The sequence below is a fragment of the Canis lupus genome, chromosome 12 (assembly GCF_011100685.1).
Source record: "Canis lupus familiaris isolate Mischka breed German Shepherd chromosome 12, alternate assembly UU_Cfam_GSD_1.0, whole genome shotgun sequence".
Taxonomy (NCBI): Eukaryota; Metazoa; Chordata; class Mammalia; order Carnivora; family Canidae; genus Canis; species Canis lupus.
This window is the reverse complement of record NC_049233.1, coordinates 32600389-32619244: the sequence shown is the minus strand read 5'-3', so window position 1 is coordinate 32619244 and position 18856 is coordinate 32600389. Positions and strand designations below refer to the sequence as shown.

Sequence of the window (18856 nt, the reverse complement as noted above, 5' to 3'; positions counted from 1 at the left end):
GTTCATCTCTTTTTTCCCCTTTGTTCATTTTGTTTCTTATATTCCTCATATGAGTGAAATTGTGTAGTATTTGTCTTTCTCCAACTGCTTAGAATTATATTCTCCAAATCCACCTATACTGCAAATGGCAAGATTTGCCATTCTTTTTTATGTCTGAGTGATACTTCAGTGTGTGTGTGTGTTTGTGTGTGTGTGTGTGTATGCACCACATATTCTTTATCCCTTTATCTATCAATGGACATGGACTGCTTCCATTTTCTGGCTATTGTAAATAATGCCACATAAGCATGGGGTGCATATAATCTTCCAAATTAGTGTTTTTGTATTTTGGGGGTAAATACCCAGTAATGGAATTACTGAATCATATGGTCATTCTGTTTCTAATTTTTTGAGGCAACTCCATACTGTTTTCCAGAGTGACTGCACAGTTTGCATTCCCACCAACAGTACAGGGGGATTCCTTTTTCTCCATATCCTCACCAACACTTAATTCTTGTGTTTTTGATTTTAGCTGTTCTGACAGGTGTGAGGTGATATCTCATTGTAGGTTTTTTCAAAAAAATACTTTATCCATCTATCTGAGAGAGAGTGCACAAGAGAGAGCAGAGAGGACAAGCAAGAACTAGGGGGTGGGGGAGAGGAGCAGAGGGAGAGGGAAAAGTAGACTCCCCGCTGAGCAGGAAGCCCAATGTGAAGCTCCATTCCAGGACTCTGAGATCATGACTTGAGCTGAAGGCAGATGCTTAAATGACTGAGCCACTCAGGTACCCCTCATTGTGGTTTTTGGTGGGAAACAAAGGCAAAAGAAAAATTAAATGTTTTTAACTGTCTACAGCCCATTGACAAGTCCTTGAAACAAGTCCCTTCCTCTGGGAGCTCAGGTGCCCCAATGTTGACACTTTGCTAAGGGCAAAAGGCAATGTGAGCCATACCTCCAGGATCTTGTAAGTCTACTTTAATGTATAAAAATTCCTTTGCAAACTTCCTTTATCTCTATGCCCCGAGATACATGCTAGCAATCATCCCCCAAGCATATGGCCCACTTATATACATCTGAAGGGCCTCATGACTGAGTTTTTACTAGACAGTAATAAATGACCTTTCCTAGCAATAGCTAGCCCCCTTAAGGTCCTGGAAATCTTTTTTCCAAAATACCTTGGGGGTTTGTGCTATCCTTAACCTCCTCCTAACTCATCAGCCACTCTTCAAAACCTCAGTGCAGCTCTTTCTGACCTGTCCCAGTGCTTTAATAAAATTGCCTTTTTGTGGGGCACCTGGGTGGCTCAGCCAGTTAAATATCCAACCTGAGGTCATGATCTCAGGATCATGAGATTGAGCCCCAAGTCCAGCTCCACACTTAGCACGGAGTCTGCTTGAGATTCTCTCTCTGCCTCTGCTCCTTTCCCCACTTACGCTCTCTCTCAAAACAAAAATAAAAATCACCTTTTTGCACCCAAGACCTCTCAAGAATTCTTTCTTGATTATTGGCTCCAAGCACCACCACTTCAAACCACGTCAGTTTTGCTTTGTATTTCCCTGATGACTAGTGGTGTTGAGTGTCTTTTCATTTACCTATTGGCCATCTGTATATGCCTTCTTTGGAGAAATGTCTGTTTATGTTTTTGCCCATTTTTAATTGGGTTATTTGGTGTTGAGTTGTCTAAGTTCTTTATATATTTTGAAAACTAACCCTTTATCAGACACATCACTTGCAAGCATCTTCTCTGGCTTAGTAGGTTGTCTTTTAGTTTTATTGATGGTTTCCTTGGGTGAGCAGAAGCTTTTTATTTTGATGTGGTCCCAATAGTTTATTTTTGCTTGTTTCCCTTGTCTCAGAGATACCTAGAAAAATGTTCTATGTCAAAGAAATTATTGCCTGTGCTCTCTTTTAGGATTTTTATGGTTTCAGGTCTCATATTTGGATCCTTAATCCATTTTGAGTTTATGGTATATGGTATAAGAAAATGGTCCAGTTCATTCTTTTTCACGTAGCTGTCCAGTTTCCCAACCTCATTTACTGAAGAGACGTCCTTTTTCCCTTGCATATTCTTCCCTCTTTTGTCAAAGATTAATTAACCCTATAATCATTGGTTTATTTCTGGGCTTTCAATTCTGTACCATTGATCTATTCAATGCAATCTCCATCAAAATACCAACATTTTTCACAGAACTAGAACATTCAAACCTAAAATTTGTTTGGAACCACAAAAGACCTCCGAGTAGCCAAAGCTATCTTGAAAAAGAAAACAAAATGGAGGTATCACTATTCCAGATTTCAAGTTATACAAAGCTGTAGTAATCAAAACAGTATGGTGTTGGCACAAAAATAGATACAAAAACCTAAAGAAAAGTTTAATATTGTTCTTTTTTTTTTGGGGGGGGGGCTAAAGTTACCAGTGGCAGTTATTTTTTTAAACATCAATTTATTCAAAATTTTTAAAAAAGAATCATCCTCCTAATTGGAAAGCTGTAAAAACAGCTTTTATGAAAAGATGAAACATGTGAATATTTTTGTAATCCTGCAAAGAATTAGAATCTTTTTATTTTTTATTTTATTTATTTATTTTTTTTAGAATCTTTTTAAAACCATAGTTATCATTGGTTGTTTTCAATGCAAAGTGAACAATGGGTATTAATTAAGACAAGGATGCTGGGCCTTTTCTTATTTAGAAATACCAGTTTCTCATTAACTAGGCAAAGTTAGAATAGTCTTTGTTGTCACTACTGCTAGAATACATCATAGAATCTGTAGAAAATGCTTTCTTTGTCTTTACGAAGAGTTCTATTGTCTTGGGTCTTAACTACCATTTGGACAAGCCCTTCCTTTTCTGTTCATTGTTTTCCATTTGCTCCTCCAGATCCATTCTCCACTCTTCTCCACCCTGCTGAATATCCAAGGAAGCTGATTATTATGCTTTCCATCAGATGGACTCCCTTGCCCTTTGACTTCTTAAGTTCATCTGAAGAATGCAGTGGCAGGATGGGAGGAGAGAGAATTCAGGGCATTTATCCTCCATGGCTCTCACTCTAAGGAACTTTGGGTTGACAATGGCTGCTATGCAGTTCTTTCCTAATAAGTTTACAGGTCTTGCCAGATTTCAGTAACTTCTTGTTTTATCCTTTTAGCAGTGGTACTGACTTCCTGCTGTTACCAATCTTAGGGTTAGTTTAACTTTATCCTGTTCACACTTTTGTAAATAGCTCAGTCATTGACCTGTCTTGAATCACCTCTTTTGGCTCTAATCTTTGCTTTTTTTTCTGCCAGGATCCTGGGTGATTAACTCATCTCCTTCCTTTCACCTGACTACCTCATTTCTTCAGAGTTCAAGTTGTCAGTAAGATGACCTTATAACCAAATTTAGACTGATGTGCTAACTGTGGCTCTTGTCTTTACTATTTATCTTAGAAACAAGTTCAAGGCTGAGTCACTTGTAACAAAATCTCCTTCGATCTCATTCTCTTCATATTTTTTTCATTGTCCCATCCTCCTTAGTCAAGCTTCCTTAAAGAAATGTTCACATTCCTGATCTCTGCTGTCCCAATTCTCCTTCATTCCTTAGTCCAGTGCACCTGGCTGCTTCTTCACGACTCTGCCGGTCATTTTAAAAGTTGTTAGTGGCCCTTATCTTGCTATATACTCAGTGGGTACTTGTCATTTCACTGCATTTGACATTGATATCTCCTCATAGCTTGTAAAAATTATCTTCTCACTTTGCTTTTATGTCATTTTCTGAATTTTTTTCTGATGACTCATTTCTTTTTTTTTTCTTTAAAATTTTGAGTTCTTTACAGTTGCCTATTCAGCTCTTCTCATGCCATCTGCTTTCCCTAGAGATTTTATCTATTTCCATTGCTTCAACTTTCACTTGAGTAAAGATGACTCTAGAAGTCCTATCTCTATGGCAAGCCTCATAGCTGGGTTTCATTGTTTCCTACCTATGTATTCTATGAACTAGAGTGATCCATGTCCCTCAGGTACTTCAAATTCAAGATACCAAATCAAATCCATTACGTCCTTTCCTTCAATCTAAGGTATCGTTGATTGTAAGGCATACCATCATTTTATAAAATACTAAGGAAGAGATTCCAATTAAAGTAGTAAGATCTCATCAATTGCAAGATGCATCCTGACTTCAGAGGCATTAAAACGTAAAGAGGGCAGCCGGGATGACTCAGTGGTTTAGCGCCGTCTTCAGCCCAGGGCGTGATCCTGGAGACCCAGGATCCAGTCCCACATCTGGCTCCCTGCATGGAGCCTGCTTCTCCCTCTTCCTGTGTCTCTGCCTCTCTGTGTGTGTCTCTCATGAATAAATAAATAAAATCTTTAAAAAAGAAAAACAAAACGTAAAGAAGAAAAGCGTATCTTAGAATCTCCTGCATCTTAGGATCTTCTTCATGTGTTCCCTACCCTAATTAGTGGCCCCCGTCCTTCTCCACATTTTTCAATTGAGAACCAGCAGTGATGTTGCTGTGCAGGTATTTCCTAGGTGTGATTAACATCTACAGCTGATTCAGTAAACAAGATTATTTTCCATAATCAGGATTGGTTTGATCCAATCAGTTAAAAGGCCTTCAGAGCCGAACTGAGGTTCCCATGAGAAAGAGGATATTCTGCCTCTGAAGTGCCAATGTCAGGTCCTGCCTGAGAGTTTTTAGCCTGTGTTTTCTGGTGGCCTGCTCTATGGAGTTCCGACTTGCCTAGCCAGCCCTCATAATTGCGTAAACCAATTCCTCCTGATAAAACTCTCTCTCTCTCTTCACCTTTCACACTTAGACTTCAGGTCTTGGAAATAAATCTTTATTACAATCTCATAAATCTATCTTCTGCTTTCATGTTGACAGCCTGTTTAGCTTTCATCATCTCTTGCCTTGACTATGGTGACAGTATCTTAACAGAAATAAACTCTCCTTCCAGTATGCTCCATCTCCAACTCAGCATTCAGATTATCCTAAGGGGACCTTTCCAAAATGCAAGTCTTATTATATTCTCTCTGCTTAGAACATTTCATGGGTCCTTGCTGACTATAAGATGAAGCCCAAGTTTCTTAGTGGGGAATATACATCCTCTCCTGACCAGTCTCTCAAATGTCTAATTCCTCTCCCCTCACACTGATTGCTCAAGTAATACTGAATATGGTATCTCATGCTCTGTGTCTTTATACATGCTATTCTCTTGATGGAATCTTTGCTCACTTTTCTCCTTGTCTGTTTGAAAAACTCTTAAGTTAGTCTCTAATGGTTCTGGAAGCCAAAAGTCCAAAATCAAGGTGGCAGCAGGGTTATGCTCCCTCCAAGGCTCTGGGGAAAGATCTGTTCCATGCCTCTCTTCCAGCTTATGGCAGTTGCTAGCAATCTTTGGTGTTCCTTGGCTTATAGACACATTAGTTCAATCTCTGCCCTCATGTCCGCACGGTGTTCTCCCATTGTGTCTGTGTTGATAAATCCATTTTCATCCTTTAAAACCTGATCCAGTGTTACCTCCTCCTGGAAGCTTTCTAAACTTCAATGAATGTATTTCATATTTTTAATTAAAATATTTGTCAAAAAAGAATTTGGACATAGTGATCGAAATTCCCACTTTGGGGCACGTATGTGGCTCAGTGGTTGAGCGTATGCCTTTGGCTCAGGTTGTGATCCTGGGGATCCAGTCCCACATTAGGCTCCCCTCACAGGAAATCTGCTTTTCCCCCTGCCTATGTCTCTGCCTTTCTCTGTGTGTCTCTCATGAATAAGTAAATTAAAAAAAAATCCCTACTTTATAACATTAAAAAACAATAGAAGAATTTACAGTGACTATTTGGCAACAAAAACATAAGGTTAAATGTCTTTATCAATTGTTTAAAAACTTAAAAGATCAACTTAAAATTCATTCATATTGTGCTACAGATATAGCTATCTAGACCTGAGCTACTTTAGCTCTGTAAATTCTAATAATAACAATTGGTTTCACAAAATTTTATGACTTATAAATTATTAACACTTGGGAATTTAACTCCAAAAGTTCCATTTGATTTATTTAAAACTTATATTTAATAAGTTGAGAAACTGTCCAGAAGTGAAGCAAGCAGAACCATACAAAGTATGAGAATAGATGTTGGAGTCAAGAGAGGAACCCCATTGTTTGAAAAAAGTTGAACATATGTTACAAATAAAAAATGCATTGTTTATTAAAATTATGCAGCATGCTATGGATTTTAACTATAAATTAAAAATCAGTTTCTATTGTAACTTTTACTCATATTACAAACTGTCTTTGACATTTCCTTATTTTGAGTTGTATTTGCAAACTTAACTTTTTATATCTTAAAGTAAATAAACAGCGGATTTAGAAATTGGCACAATGAAAAACACTTGGATGTATTAAGTGACATTTTAGCATGTCTAGACTATGTTTAAATAATTTATTTCATAGCCAGAAGAGAAATCTTAAGAAGAAAACTAACATGCATCACCAGTTCATATGGGAATGTTTGTTCCACTGGAAGTATATAGATGTTATCCATTAAGAGTTTATAATTGCAGAAATATGGAGATGTGAATTTTACAATTCACATTACGATACTGTGTGCAATCTAATTTTAGGATGACAAATTGGAAAATTGTCCTTTGCATCCACAAATCAGAAACACCAGATATTAACATTTCAGTGTTATTTTCTATACAATGAAAACAGATGAACTATACTTTTGAATATACCTTATACTTTAGGGGCTCAATAAAAGCTATTTTGATTTTAAATGAACAAATGTAGCCCATGAGCATTTTTCATGGATTGGCTCTTGTGCAAAAACCTCTGGCTCCCCACAAAATTATATACAAATGAGCAAATATTCTAGTAGAACCAAATAGACCTCTTCACACATATGTGCCAATTCCCTCTGAAACACACTTTCAGTACTTTCACAGAGAAAAGAAGAAACTTCTCAGGGTTTCAATGACCAATTCAGTTGGATGACAGTGGAAAGATTAGGGGAGGAAGGAGATAATGCAGTAATAGGAAAGAAAGGTTTGCTCAGACCTTCTCAGGCCCACGGTAATGTTCACTCAGAATCACTGTTAAATCCTTTTGACAGAAGATTAAGTGTAGGCAGTACATGGAACAGAACAGAGAGTTAAATTCTAAATCAACACATAATGGATCAGGCCCGACATGTGCAAAGTCACTAGGATCTGAGGCCAACAAGGCTTAACTGTAACCTGACTGAAGGTATTAAACAAGCTAAGGAAAGAATTTGTCAATCAGAAGGATTATTGGTTAGCAAGAGAAGCACAGACAACATGACAGAAAGAGAAATTTTAAGGCTTTTCAAGTATCTTATTTGGACAGAAAGTTCAATATTTTAAATTTTCAACAAGGTAACAAAAATAAGAGAAAAATGATGTATAAAAATCAGCTATTTCAAAAAGAAAACACAAGTTAACATCTGGTTGTATAATACACACAGTTAACTTGGATGCATAACTAGACTTTGCTGTGGTCTAAGTGTAATTTCAGACTGCAAGCTGCTTCATCACCTTGTATACTTCCCATTGGGTGGTTAGCTTGATGATGGAACTTTTTGAGATTACTGACTGACCCCTTTGCCAGACCCTGAACTTTCTGTGTTCCTGTCTCATCTACCCTCTAATTCTAGGCCTCATTAGGCCTCTATGTCCTACTTTCTTACTTTATTCTCTACCTCCTTTTTGTCTCATTGACATAAATTATTCTCCCAGTCTTACTTTTTCCTCTTAATAAATTAAAATGTTCAGTTTTCTTTTTGCTGTTTCTACCAATTCCTATGTTAAGATCCTTTTTATAAATTTCACCTCCTAGCCTGTGTCACTTGATCATAACCTAACCTGGAGTTAGGAGTGATTATCCTTTCATGAATTCTTTTGTTGGCAGTTTTGGTATCTGTGTTCACTGTAGTTTTCTATATTCCATTTCATCTTTTTCCAGTTTTGGTAACAAGGTAACCTTTCTGTAGGTCATCACTGCCTGTCCCACTTGGGACTTTCCCCCAACTTTTTGCTATCCACATGTTTCTGGGTCTAGGCTGAGAGAATTCTTAGTAAGCTCTCCTCCAAAACAAACAAAAAATTTAAAATTAAAAATTAAAAAAAAAGAAAAGCCTCTTCTAATAGAGGTTGCTGAATGTGTCCACAGGAATAGGCACATAGATAGGGTGGTTCTCAAGGGCTATCTACGAAAGCCTTCTGTATGAATTGAATGGGCATTTGTGGGTGGGGTTGGGAGGAAGGATGGGAAGGAGCTAATCTACACACCCTTTCTACACCAAAATACTCCCAGCACAGGTTTCTTTGCTAGCTCAGCACCAGGTACCTCTGTGAGTCAGCCACTCTCAGCACTTGCAGCAAGACCCTGGGCCTCTCCCAAAATTCAGGTCACACCCTCTAACCACATGGGTGATTCTCTTATGTGATCCCCTCTTACTGGCTTTAGGGGAGGAGGACAACTCAAAGGCTGAAGAACAGAGGAATGAGGAGAGGATACTTGTTCTCTTGCAAATGTTGCTTTCCTCCAGAGGTCTCTAGCCCTCTTAATATAGTCAATGTGGCTAGGTTTTGATAGGAGGTTTTCTGCAATGTGTCCTCTTATTAAATCCCTCAGGAGTGATGGGCTCTACATAACCATTTCTTTGAACTTAAAATAGAACAGAGTTGGGGCGCCTGGGTGGCTCAGTCAGTTAAGCATCTAACTCTTGGTTTTGGCTCGGGTCATGATCTCAAGGTCCTGGGATTTACCCCTCGTTGGGCTCCACACTCAGCATGGAGTCTGCTTGGGATTCTCTCTCTCTCTCTCTCTCTCCCTCTGCCCCTTTCCTTGCTCTCTCTCTCTCTCAAATGAATAAATACATCTTTTTAAAAATGGAAGAGTCCACAGTACCTTCCTAAGAGTTGCTGGTTGGGGGTAAGGCAAGGGCATTCTTTAGTAATGCCAGGTGTCTTAGTCTCTTTAGGCAGCTATAACAAAAATACCATAAAAGGGTGACTTTATAAACAACAGAAATTTATTTTTTATAGTTCTGGAGACTTAGGAAGTCCAAGAACAAGGTGCCAACCGATTCAGTATCTGGCTGGGGCCGGTTTCCTGGTTCATAGCTACTATCTTCTCACTGTAACTTGATATGGTGGAAGGGGCAAGGGAGCTCTCTGAGGTCTTTTTTCCATAAAGGCACTAACCATTCATGAGGGCTCCACCCTCATGACCCAAATGCCTCTTAAAGGCACTATCAACAAATACCATCACCTTGGGTTTTTAGGATTGAACATATGAATTTGTGGGTGTGTGACACAAGTATTCAGTCTATAGGACAGGGGGAGCAGAAAAGGATTATCTGTTGGTTTTCTGTAACTAGTCACAATTATCAGCAACACAGGTTTGTAAATTTTTTTCCACTTGAAAATCAAGCAACTGCCTAATAGGACCCCAATACTTAAGCATTCAGAGTCAACAAAAAAGCTAAAGCAGTTTATTAAATGGGCTTAATTAAATGGACAGTACAGCAGATATTTAAAAGGTTCAGTTTGGTCTTGCTAAAAACTCCAATTTCACATAAAATTTAAGTGGTAAGAAAGATTATAGTCTTTAATTCTTTGTCTCTCTCCTAGCCATGAATTCTCCTTCATATGCAAAATTATAAAGGGTTGTGAAAGGAAATTATTTTACAACTCTTGAACCCCTCAGCCAAAAAAATAAAATGTTAGGAAATGGATTAGAGTGGGGAGAAGAAAAATTGAAAAGATTTCTTTCTTTTTCTTTTTGTTTTGTTTTGAAGAGATTTCTTTCATGAGAATTTTCCTGGTTTGTGGATTTCCACCTTTAACTCCAAGGGATAGTGTGCGTTTGGGGGAAGGGAAACATCAGGCTAGGATGTTCTCATGTTTCTAACTAACTCTTAGACTAATAAGGGAGGCCTCAAGGGAACCACTGGGAGAATTTGAAACATGGTGTCTGCAGTGGGGAGATACAGAGGGCTGGTACTTGATTCAGGCCTGGGAAAACTGCAGCAAACTGGAGGGCAGACTGACTCCTTTTGGGATATCCAGGAACAGCTGATTGCTTTGATGGTACAAATAGGAGACTGCAGCAACCCTGAGATTGGCCTGTGCTTCCAAAGGTAGTAATGCAAGGTATGCAGAATCATTTCCTATAGAGAGGGTTTGGGCCATGGAGGAAAGGGAGAGAACTGGCCTGGGGTTGTGTTAGACCTTTCCTTCAAGCCAAGTGAGCCCCTAGGAAAGGATAAGGAGACTAGCAGGAAGAGGCAGAAGAATACCACAGGGGTGCCTGGCTGGTTCAGTTGGTAGAGTGTGCTACTCTTGACCTCTGAGCTCTACATTGGGTGCAAAGAATACTGAAAAATAAAATCTTGAAACAAACAAACAAATAAACAAAGGAGTACTACGCTATACCTGAGAACTGGTGAAGGAATTTAAATGACCACTTGAAACAGAAATGTCTCTATTCACTTTAAGGAAACTATAGATTTCCAGAGAAATCAATGTCCCACAGAAGCAATTCATGAGCAAACATATGTAGATCCAGAGAGCGTGAAGCCAGGTTATGATGGCACCAATTCATGTTAAAACCGTTCTGTCCTCTATTTCCTTCTTTCCTTTTCCCTTCTTCCTGACATCAGGATTCAGCTAGAAGTAGGTCTTAGGCGGGGGATAATTTATCACCGCATAATGCATTGTAAAGAGAGGACAGGGAGACGCCTGGGTGGCTCAGTCCATTAAGCATCTGCCTTTGGCCTGGCTCCCTGCTCAGCGGGGAGTCTGCTTCTCCCTCTACCTCTCCCCCTTGCTCCTGCTCGCTCTCTTACAAGTCCTGCTTCTTCCATTTAGTGGTTAAATTATGTAACCCCACTCCAGGGAACCCAGGCAAGCGCTCCCAGGAACTACCCATCCCTTTGCCTCACTAGGGCCTACCGCACGCCTCTGTTAACTTATGAATACTAGGAGAGCCTGCAGTTTCGCCATGAACGTGTTCACAACGTCATTACTGGAATTCGCAGGGAGGTATAGGACTAAACAGAAAGGCCACAGCATCACGTGATAAGGCAGCATCCGGCCAACGAGTGACCCAGGCTGGGCCTCAAAGCTGGCAAATTAGGAAGTCCCTGGGCACCAGGCAAACTGCTTCATCACAGCCAAGCCGGCAACCTGGTGGGCTCTGCTAGTTACAGGGCCCATTCTCTAGGACACCAGGTGGAAGTCGGAGCTCCTTAACGTCGGCGTGAATTTCTGGAAAAACGCAACCCAGGCCCTGTGGAGTCCCCTCGCGTTTCCAGTCCATCCGCTCAGGCCCAGCCAATTAACCCCGAGAAGGGCGCGGGGCCTTCCCAGCGCCCGCGGAGCCCCGGCGCGGGCAGCGTGGTGACGTCACGGCGTCCCGGGCGCGCCCCGCCCCCGCCCGGCTCAACGCCAGGGGACGCTCGAGGGCCGGTCTCCTTGGCAACGAATGCTCCGCCCCCTCCGCCCCTTTAACCTTTAGGGTGCACGGGCGCCGCGTCCGGCGCGCTCTTTCCCCTTTCCCCCTCCCCTTTCCCCACCCCCGCTGCCCCAGGCGTCCGGGCCGGAAGTGAAGATGGCGGCGGCGGCGCCGGCCGGCGCGGCTTCGGCCGGCGCGGCTTCGGCGGAGCTGGTGATCGGCTGGTGCATATTCGGCCTCTTACTGCTGGTAGGGGAGGTGCTCGTAGTTTCCCCGGTGTTGGGGCTGGTGGGAGAGAGGGAGGGGCCGGCCCCGGAGCTGGCCTTCGGGGCCGGGAGACCGTCTCCGTCCCGCCCGCCCCCCGTTTAGTGTGGACGGGGTCGGGGGGGCCCTTCTGTCCCCGGGCGGGGGCTGCGCTCGGCGCGGGGAGAGGAGGCCGGCGGGGGTTCCGGCCGCCCTTGCTGGCGTCTCCCGCACGACGGCTAGGGGTGCAGGTTTCCGTTCTCAACGCTCTTGCCCTTGCCCCTGACGAGGGCGCCGGGACGGAGGGGACCCTCGGGGTTGAGAAGGGAGACGTGGCCTTGGGTCCCCAAGGCGCGGGGCACAGCGCCCGACCTGTGCAAGTTCGGCCGGCTCCGGCCTCGGTCTGGGTGAAGGGGCCGCCGTGCTGCTCTGAATGCGTGTGTCCGTGGTCCCTACCCTTGCGGTTCCTGGATCTCCAACCTTCTCCACCCATTGTGCGATGCTGCCTTGATGACGTGAGGTGCTCGTTCTGACTTCCAGGTTTCACGTTCCTTCCCAGGCTTTCTTGTTAGACGTAGAAACCTGTGCAGGGAAGAGCCGTAGCCCTCTTTACTGCCAGTATCGGTGTATTCTGCTACAACTTGTCGGACCTCAGGTGCTTTCTTTCCCAGCCATCTAATCCCTGGTTATCCAGTGATCAAAACGTGGGCTTCAGTAGTCCACATGCCCTAGTTTTTACTCTTGCCTAATATGAAAACCCATGAGCTTATTTTATTTGGGGGCCCAGTTTGTTTTTCTCCACACTCCCCACCCCTCCCCATTCTCACTCTTTGCTCGTTGTCTTCATCCTGTCGGGTTGTAGCATTGTGTCCCAAAGTATTTTGCTGCTTTGCATTTACTAAAACAAAAACAGAATCAACCCCAGAACTCACTAATTTCGGTTTTAGAAATCAAGACTGCTTGGTACTTGTTAGATTGCACTACAGTGTCTGCAACCTGGGTACTAAGTAGTATCTTTTGCTGGTAAATGTCTCAGTAGAAACTTTACAAAGAAAAAAAAATATATATATATATATGTGAAAACTTATGGAGAGTTATCTGTTCTCACCTCCACACTCTCAGAAAATAATACTGTCTTTACACTACAGCATACTTTACTCCTGTTGATGGAGAAAATGGAAACAGTAAAAGGTGTCCCTGGTCCTCAAAGCCCATTCAGTCCTTGTACTTGAGTTCACTGGCTTTTCCAGACCATCATATATTCATTTGGTTTAGAAGAGGACAAATGAGCATGTAACTAGTATCAAAGTCTAGTGGGAATATTTTGGCAGTTATCAGTTAATAAGTGCTTAATGTAGAGCAGCCCCAGTGGTGCAGCAGTTTAGCGCCGCCTGAAGCCCGGGGGTGTGATCCTGGAGCCCTGGGATCGAGTCCCACGTCGGGCTCCCTGCATGGAGCCTGCTTCTCTCTCTGCCTGTGTCTCTGCCTCTCTCTCGCTCTCTCTGAATGAATGAATGAATGAATGAATAAATAAATAAATAAATAAATCTTTAAAAATAAGTGTTTAATGTATATGAGTTGTGCAGTAAATCGTGGGAGGATGCAAACAAAACAGTGTCTTTTAAGGGGGCCTGAAGATAGGTGGGAAAACGAAGTTTCTTTCTTTTTTTTTTTTTTTAAGATTTATTTATTTACTTAAGGGGTGTATAGCACAGAGAGAGAGAGAAATGCATGGATCTCCATGCCCAGCTAGAGATCCAATGACTGAGATCAGAACCATAGTTGAAACCAAGAGTGGGACACTTAACCAACTAACTATACCACCTAGGCTCCCTGAGCACAAAAATTCTTAAAATAGGTATATATAAAAAAAAAAAAAAACAACAACAACCCACAGGTATTTTAAGTACTAAAAAACAAAGTATGATTTTATAAATGAAATAGGACCTTAGAGAATAGAGAACAATATTGGAAGAAAGCGAAATTGAGGTAGACTTCGGATAGATGAAGAAGGGAAGGCATTGAAATTGGTGATAGTACAGCAGGAAAAAAAGTGAGAAGGGAATTAAGGAGTTTGAAGCTAGATGTTGGAGTAGAAGAAAATAAGTAATAAGGGCTATTTAATTTTCTGCAGATTTCTTTAATTCCTGACTGATTAGAAGAGAGCTAGATTCTCATGTCTGCTGTGCATTCAGTCTTTTGAGATGTTTTGTGGTGGTGAAGAATGGAACAACTACTTGATTCATGCCTAATTTGCCAGCAGGAAAAAAATAAAATTGCCATTGTCTTGATTCATGCTTGATTTGCCAGTTTTTTACTAATGACTTACGCAGCATGAGTGCAAGTATCAACATAGTGAAAAGGGAAATAAATGACTTTTTAGTATTATGATCATACTTTTCAATTTGTAAATCCCCAGAAAGGATTCTGAGACTGTTAGGGGTTGGAGCACTTCACACTTTGAGAACTGCTGCCAGTAATTTACTAAAGAATCAGAACTACTAGTAAGCTTGACTACAAGTGTGATCCTGAGGAAACAGAATGGACTTTAGTTTCTTCTGCCATGTGAGAAATGGTTAAATTTGGTCCTCCAACCCTGTGATCTAACTATATGTTTCTTTTATGAAATCTAAACCTTTCTACCTAAGTCCCCCAAGATCTTCAATTACATTTCCCTTTGCTATATAAATAAGAGTCTTCATTTCTGTAAAGCAAGTTTACTCTTATTACTCAAAATGGTCACTTGGGAACTTGTTAGAAATACTATTAAATATAAGACCCCAGCCCTACTGAATCAGAATCTGCAGTTTAACAAGATCCCAGGCAGTTTATATGCTCATCAGTTTAAGAAACACTTATCTATTTTCATTCCTACCTCTGCCCCAGTCGTCAGCCTTGACTGCTCATCAAAACCAATTAAGGAGTTTTTAAAAATCCTAATGCCTAGACCAATTAAATTAGAATCTCTTGGGAGGGGCTGGGGCCTGTTCTAAACCTTTCTTTATAATTGTTAGCAAAATTATATATTTCTTTTATGAAATGCTCTTAAGATGTTATTTCATTACATTTGGTTTCATATGATATATATTATGACAATTCATATGACAGTTGCTATTTGATAGTTACTGTGGCCAGACACTGCTAAACTTTTTTTTTTTTTTTTTTTTTTTAAATGATAGTCACAGAGAGAGAGAGAGGCAGAGACACAGGCAGAGGAAGAAGCAGGCTCCATGCACCGGAAGCCCAATGTGGGATTCGATCCCGGGTCTCCAGGATCGCGCCCTGGGCCAAAGGCAGGCGCCAAACCGCTGCGCCACCCAGGGATCCCTGCTAAATTCTTTATATCTTATTTAACCCTTATAAGCGGTTATGAAGGATTTTTGTTACTATTTTATAGATGATGATATTTGGTTTATTTTATAATATAGTAACTACTGATAGATTTAACTCACATAAATACAAAAAGCTCTTTGGGGTTTTCAGTTTTAAAAGTATAAAAGTATAAAGGGATCCTGAGACCAAAAAATTCAGGATCATTTGGCTTAACTATTTTGGCTGGGTTGCTTGCCCTTCCCCCCTTGTCTGCCTGCTATTGGCAAACATATGCCTCTGCAGTAAAACCTATCACTTTGAACTTTGTAGATATGCAGATCATTTTGAAATCCAACAAAAAATTTGTGGAATACTTTGTGTCAGGTCCTGCTAAGGATAGAATGCTAAGCTCAGCTTCCAGTGGCTTCAAAATAATTTGAGGAATGTTTTAAATAATTGTGAATTCACCTAAAAACAAAAACAAATCCATTAGTATAAATTTATGAGAAGTAATTTCCTCAAACAAAAATAAATTAGTAAATAGTCCAGAATTTGAACCTAGGTCTTTTTCCCCTCCAACATCCAGATTCCAAAGTACATTCCATTCTCACTTTATTTTTTCCTACTGTTCTGACACCAGTTGAAATGTTAGTAATGTGAAGGAATTACATGAAACAACTTGGATGGATTTAAAACGCATTGTCCTGGGATCCCTGGGTGGTGCAGCAGGTTTAGCGCCTGCCTTTGGCCCAGGGCGCGATCCTGGAGACCCGGGATCGAATCCCACGTCAGGCTCCCGGTGCATGGAGCCTGCTTCTCCCTCTGCCTGTGTCTCTGCCTCTCTCTCTCTGTGACTATCATAAATAAATAAAAATTAAAAAAAAATACAAAAAAAAAAAAAAACCCCGCATTGTCCTAAGTGAAAGAAGCCAGACTCAGAAGACGATATGCTATATAGATACATTACGACATTCTGGAAAAGGCAGAAGCTCTAAGAACGTATAATAGTGATTGTCTAGGGTGGAGAGTAGAGAGAGGGGTTCAATATACAGGGCAAAGGGGATTTTTCTGCAGTAGTGGAACTGTTCTTATGTCTTGATTGTAGTAGGGGAATTTGGAAGCTGTGAAACAAATTAGGTGGTGGTATTAGTTCAGTACAGGCTCCTATACTAGGATACCCACAAAGGAAGTAACAGTGGTATCTGTTGAAAAGAGTGAAAGGACAAAACAATGCCTTTGTCTCAGAGCTCTTAATAGAGTTTATTTAAAACAATGGTTCTCTCTTATGGCTAAGTAATATTCCATTGTCATTTGCCACAACATGGATGAACCTAGAGAGTGAAATAAATCAGATACAGAAAGACAAATACTATATGATTGCACTTACATGTGGGATCTAAAAAAGCAAAACAAAAAAAACAGAAACAGACCTGTAAATACAGGGAACAAACTGGTGGCAGCCAGAGGGGAGGGGTTAAGCAAAATGGGTGAAAGGGAGTGGGAGGTATAGGCTTCCAGTTATGGAATGAAAAAGACATGAAGATGAAAGGTACAGTATAGGAGTCAGGGACACTGTAATAGTGTTGTATGGTGACAGATGATAGCTATACTTGTGAGCATGGCATAGGGAATAGAGTTGTGGAATCACTATGGTATACACTCGAAACTAATGTAACATTATGTGTCAACTATAGTTCAGTAAAATAGGAAACAACAATGATTCCCAAGTTTGGCTCCGATTGGAATCCTCAGGCTTTTTAATTTTTATTTATTTAATTTATTTTTTTAAGATTTTGTTTTATTTATTCATGAGAGTTACACACACAGAGAGAGAGAGGCAGAGACACAGACAGAGGAAGAAGCATGCTCCACTCAGGGAGCCCGATATGGGACTCGATCCCGGGACTCCAGGATCACGCCCTGGGCCAAAGGCAGGTGTTAAAACCACTGGGCCACCCAGGGATCCCTTATTTTATTGTATTGTATTGTATTTATTTTATTTTTTATTATTTTATTTTATTTTATTATTTTATTTTATATTTTATTTTATTTTTTTATTTATATTTTATTTTATTTATTTTATTTTATTATTTTATTTTATTTTATTTTATTATTTTTTAGTTTAGTTTTTTTCAACCCTCAGGTTTTTTAAAAGTGCTGTTGCCGGGAGGAGCCTCACTCTGATTGAATTGGTTTGTGGGGACAGCATAAGGGTATTTAAAAACTGCCCAGGTGATTTTGACAGTCTAGGCTGAGAATCACTGATTTAGTACCTATCTGCATTTTCCTAAATTTGAGTAGAGCAGAGTTTCTCCTAGTTCTGGACCAGTAGCAGCCTCACCTGGGAACTTGTTACAAATACAGATTTTCTGGGCCCAGTCTAGACCTCTGAATCTGAAACTGGGGGTGGGGCCCATTCTGTACTATATAACAAGCCCTCCAGATGATTCTGATACTACCTAAGGTTGGAGAACTGTGAGTAAAGTTCTGTATTCTATGTCAGTCATTAGAAAGGCATTGGTAACTATTAAGAATACTTGGTGGAGGGACACCTAGGTGGCTCAGCAGTTGAGCGTCTGCCTTTGGCTCAGGGCATGATTCTGGGATCTGGGATTGTAGTCCCACATCGGGCTCCTTGCAGGGAGCCTACTTCTCCCTCTGCCTATGTCTCAGCCTCTCTCTTTATGTCTCTCATGAATAAATAAATAAAATCTTTATTAAAAAATAGTACCTGGTGGATTAGAGATGCCATTGTCAGTACCTCTGGGTGTACTTTTATCACTGGAAAGTTCCTTGCGATGCACCTGTACTCATTTTAAATGTTTTCTTTGTTTAATGCCCTTTAAAATTTGAATTATAGTATAATTTGTGAATTGCATGGTGATTATTGGCATTTAATCTTTAGCTGAATTCTTGAACTGTCATAATGGGGCTAATTTCAGTTCAAGTTATATTTTATTAGGTTGGAGAAATATATAAATAGAAAGTATTCAAAACTAATAATGACTGTGGTGATATGTGAAACCATTAATGTTTGCAGTGTGTTCAGTGAGGATATATATAATTGAGCACTGTTAACAAAACTTGGTTTTTTGTGTGTCTCTGCACCTAAGTGAGATTGTACTGCATTCGTGAATAGGCTTTGAAAATTATAAATCTTGAATAAGTTTATAAGAAGTAGTGGACCTTTCATACACATCTAAAAGAACCTTTGTTTGACATAGTTTCCCATTGGAAACTTAAACTTATACTAACATCTGTGTTAAAGAATACATAGAGCAATAAAAAAACATTTTTGTTTTCTTTCAGGCAATTTTGGCATTCTGTTGGATATATGTTCGTAAATACCAAAGTCAGCGGGAAAGTGAAGTTGTCTCCACCATAACAGCAATTTTTTCTCTGGCGATTGCACTTATCACATCAGCACTTCTACCAGTGGATATATTTTTGGTTTCTTACATGAAAAACCAAAATGGTACATTTAAGGTAATTACTGTCATGCTTTGTGATTTCTTTTTCCTTCAAGTTCTTGGTAATTAAGTGTTTTAAGTTTAGCAGTCCAGTATATATTGTGCTTTTTATTGTGGTCTCTGGGGAATAAATGAGAGTGGAAATGCAGCATAGAGGCTGAGAATGGGACAACCACCATCGAAAACTAGAAACAAACTGTTAATTGACTTAAGAACTGTTAATTTGGGAGCCCTTCAAATGTGAAGAATCCCTTTTGTTTATCTGAAAATATATTAAGTAATTGAAATAGGTTTTATTTTTGTGTCTCTTATAGCTCCCTTGAAGTTTGAGTTGATTTACATTAATGCAGTAAATAAATAATTTAGCAGGGCTTTTGTTAGTGGTGGATCA

At 40.3% G+C, this 18856-nt stretch overlaps 1 protein-coding gene across 2 annotated transcripts in view; it reads left to right on the top strand.

The window, feature by feature from the left end:
• The first annotated feature begins 11433 nt into the window (after nucleotides 1-11433).
• LMBRD1 (LMBR1 domain containing 1) overlaps nucleotides 11434-18856 on the top strand; it is a 109793-nt gene continuing 102370 nt past the window's right edge. Inside the window, exons 1-2 of one of the 2 annotated variants that reach the window (XM_038554443.1) lie at nucleotides 11434-11689; nucleotides 18305-18481. In XM_038554443.1, coding sequence (XP_038410371.1) covers nucleotides 11597-11689; nucleotides 18305-18481 — 270 coding nt within the window. In that variant the 5' untranslated portion in view covers nucleotides 11434-11596. Of the gene's footprint in view, nucleotides 11690-12242; nucleotides 12339-18304; nucleotides 18482-18856 lie in introns of those variants that run through there. The other variant, XM_038554444.1, reaches the window with a different exon arrangement.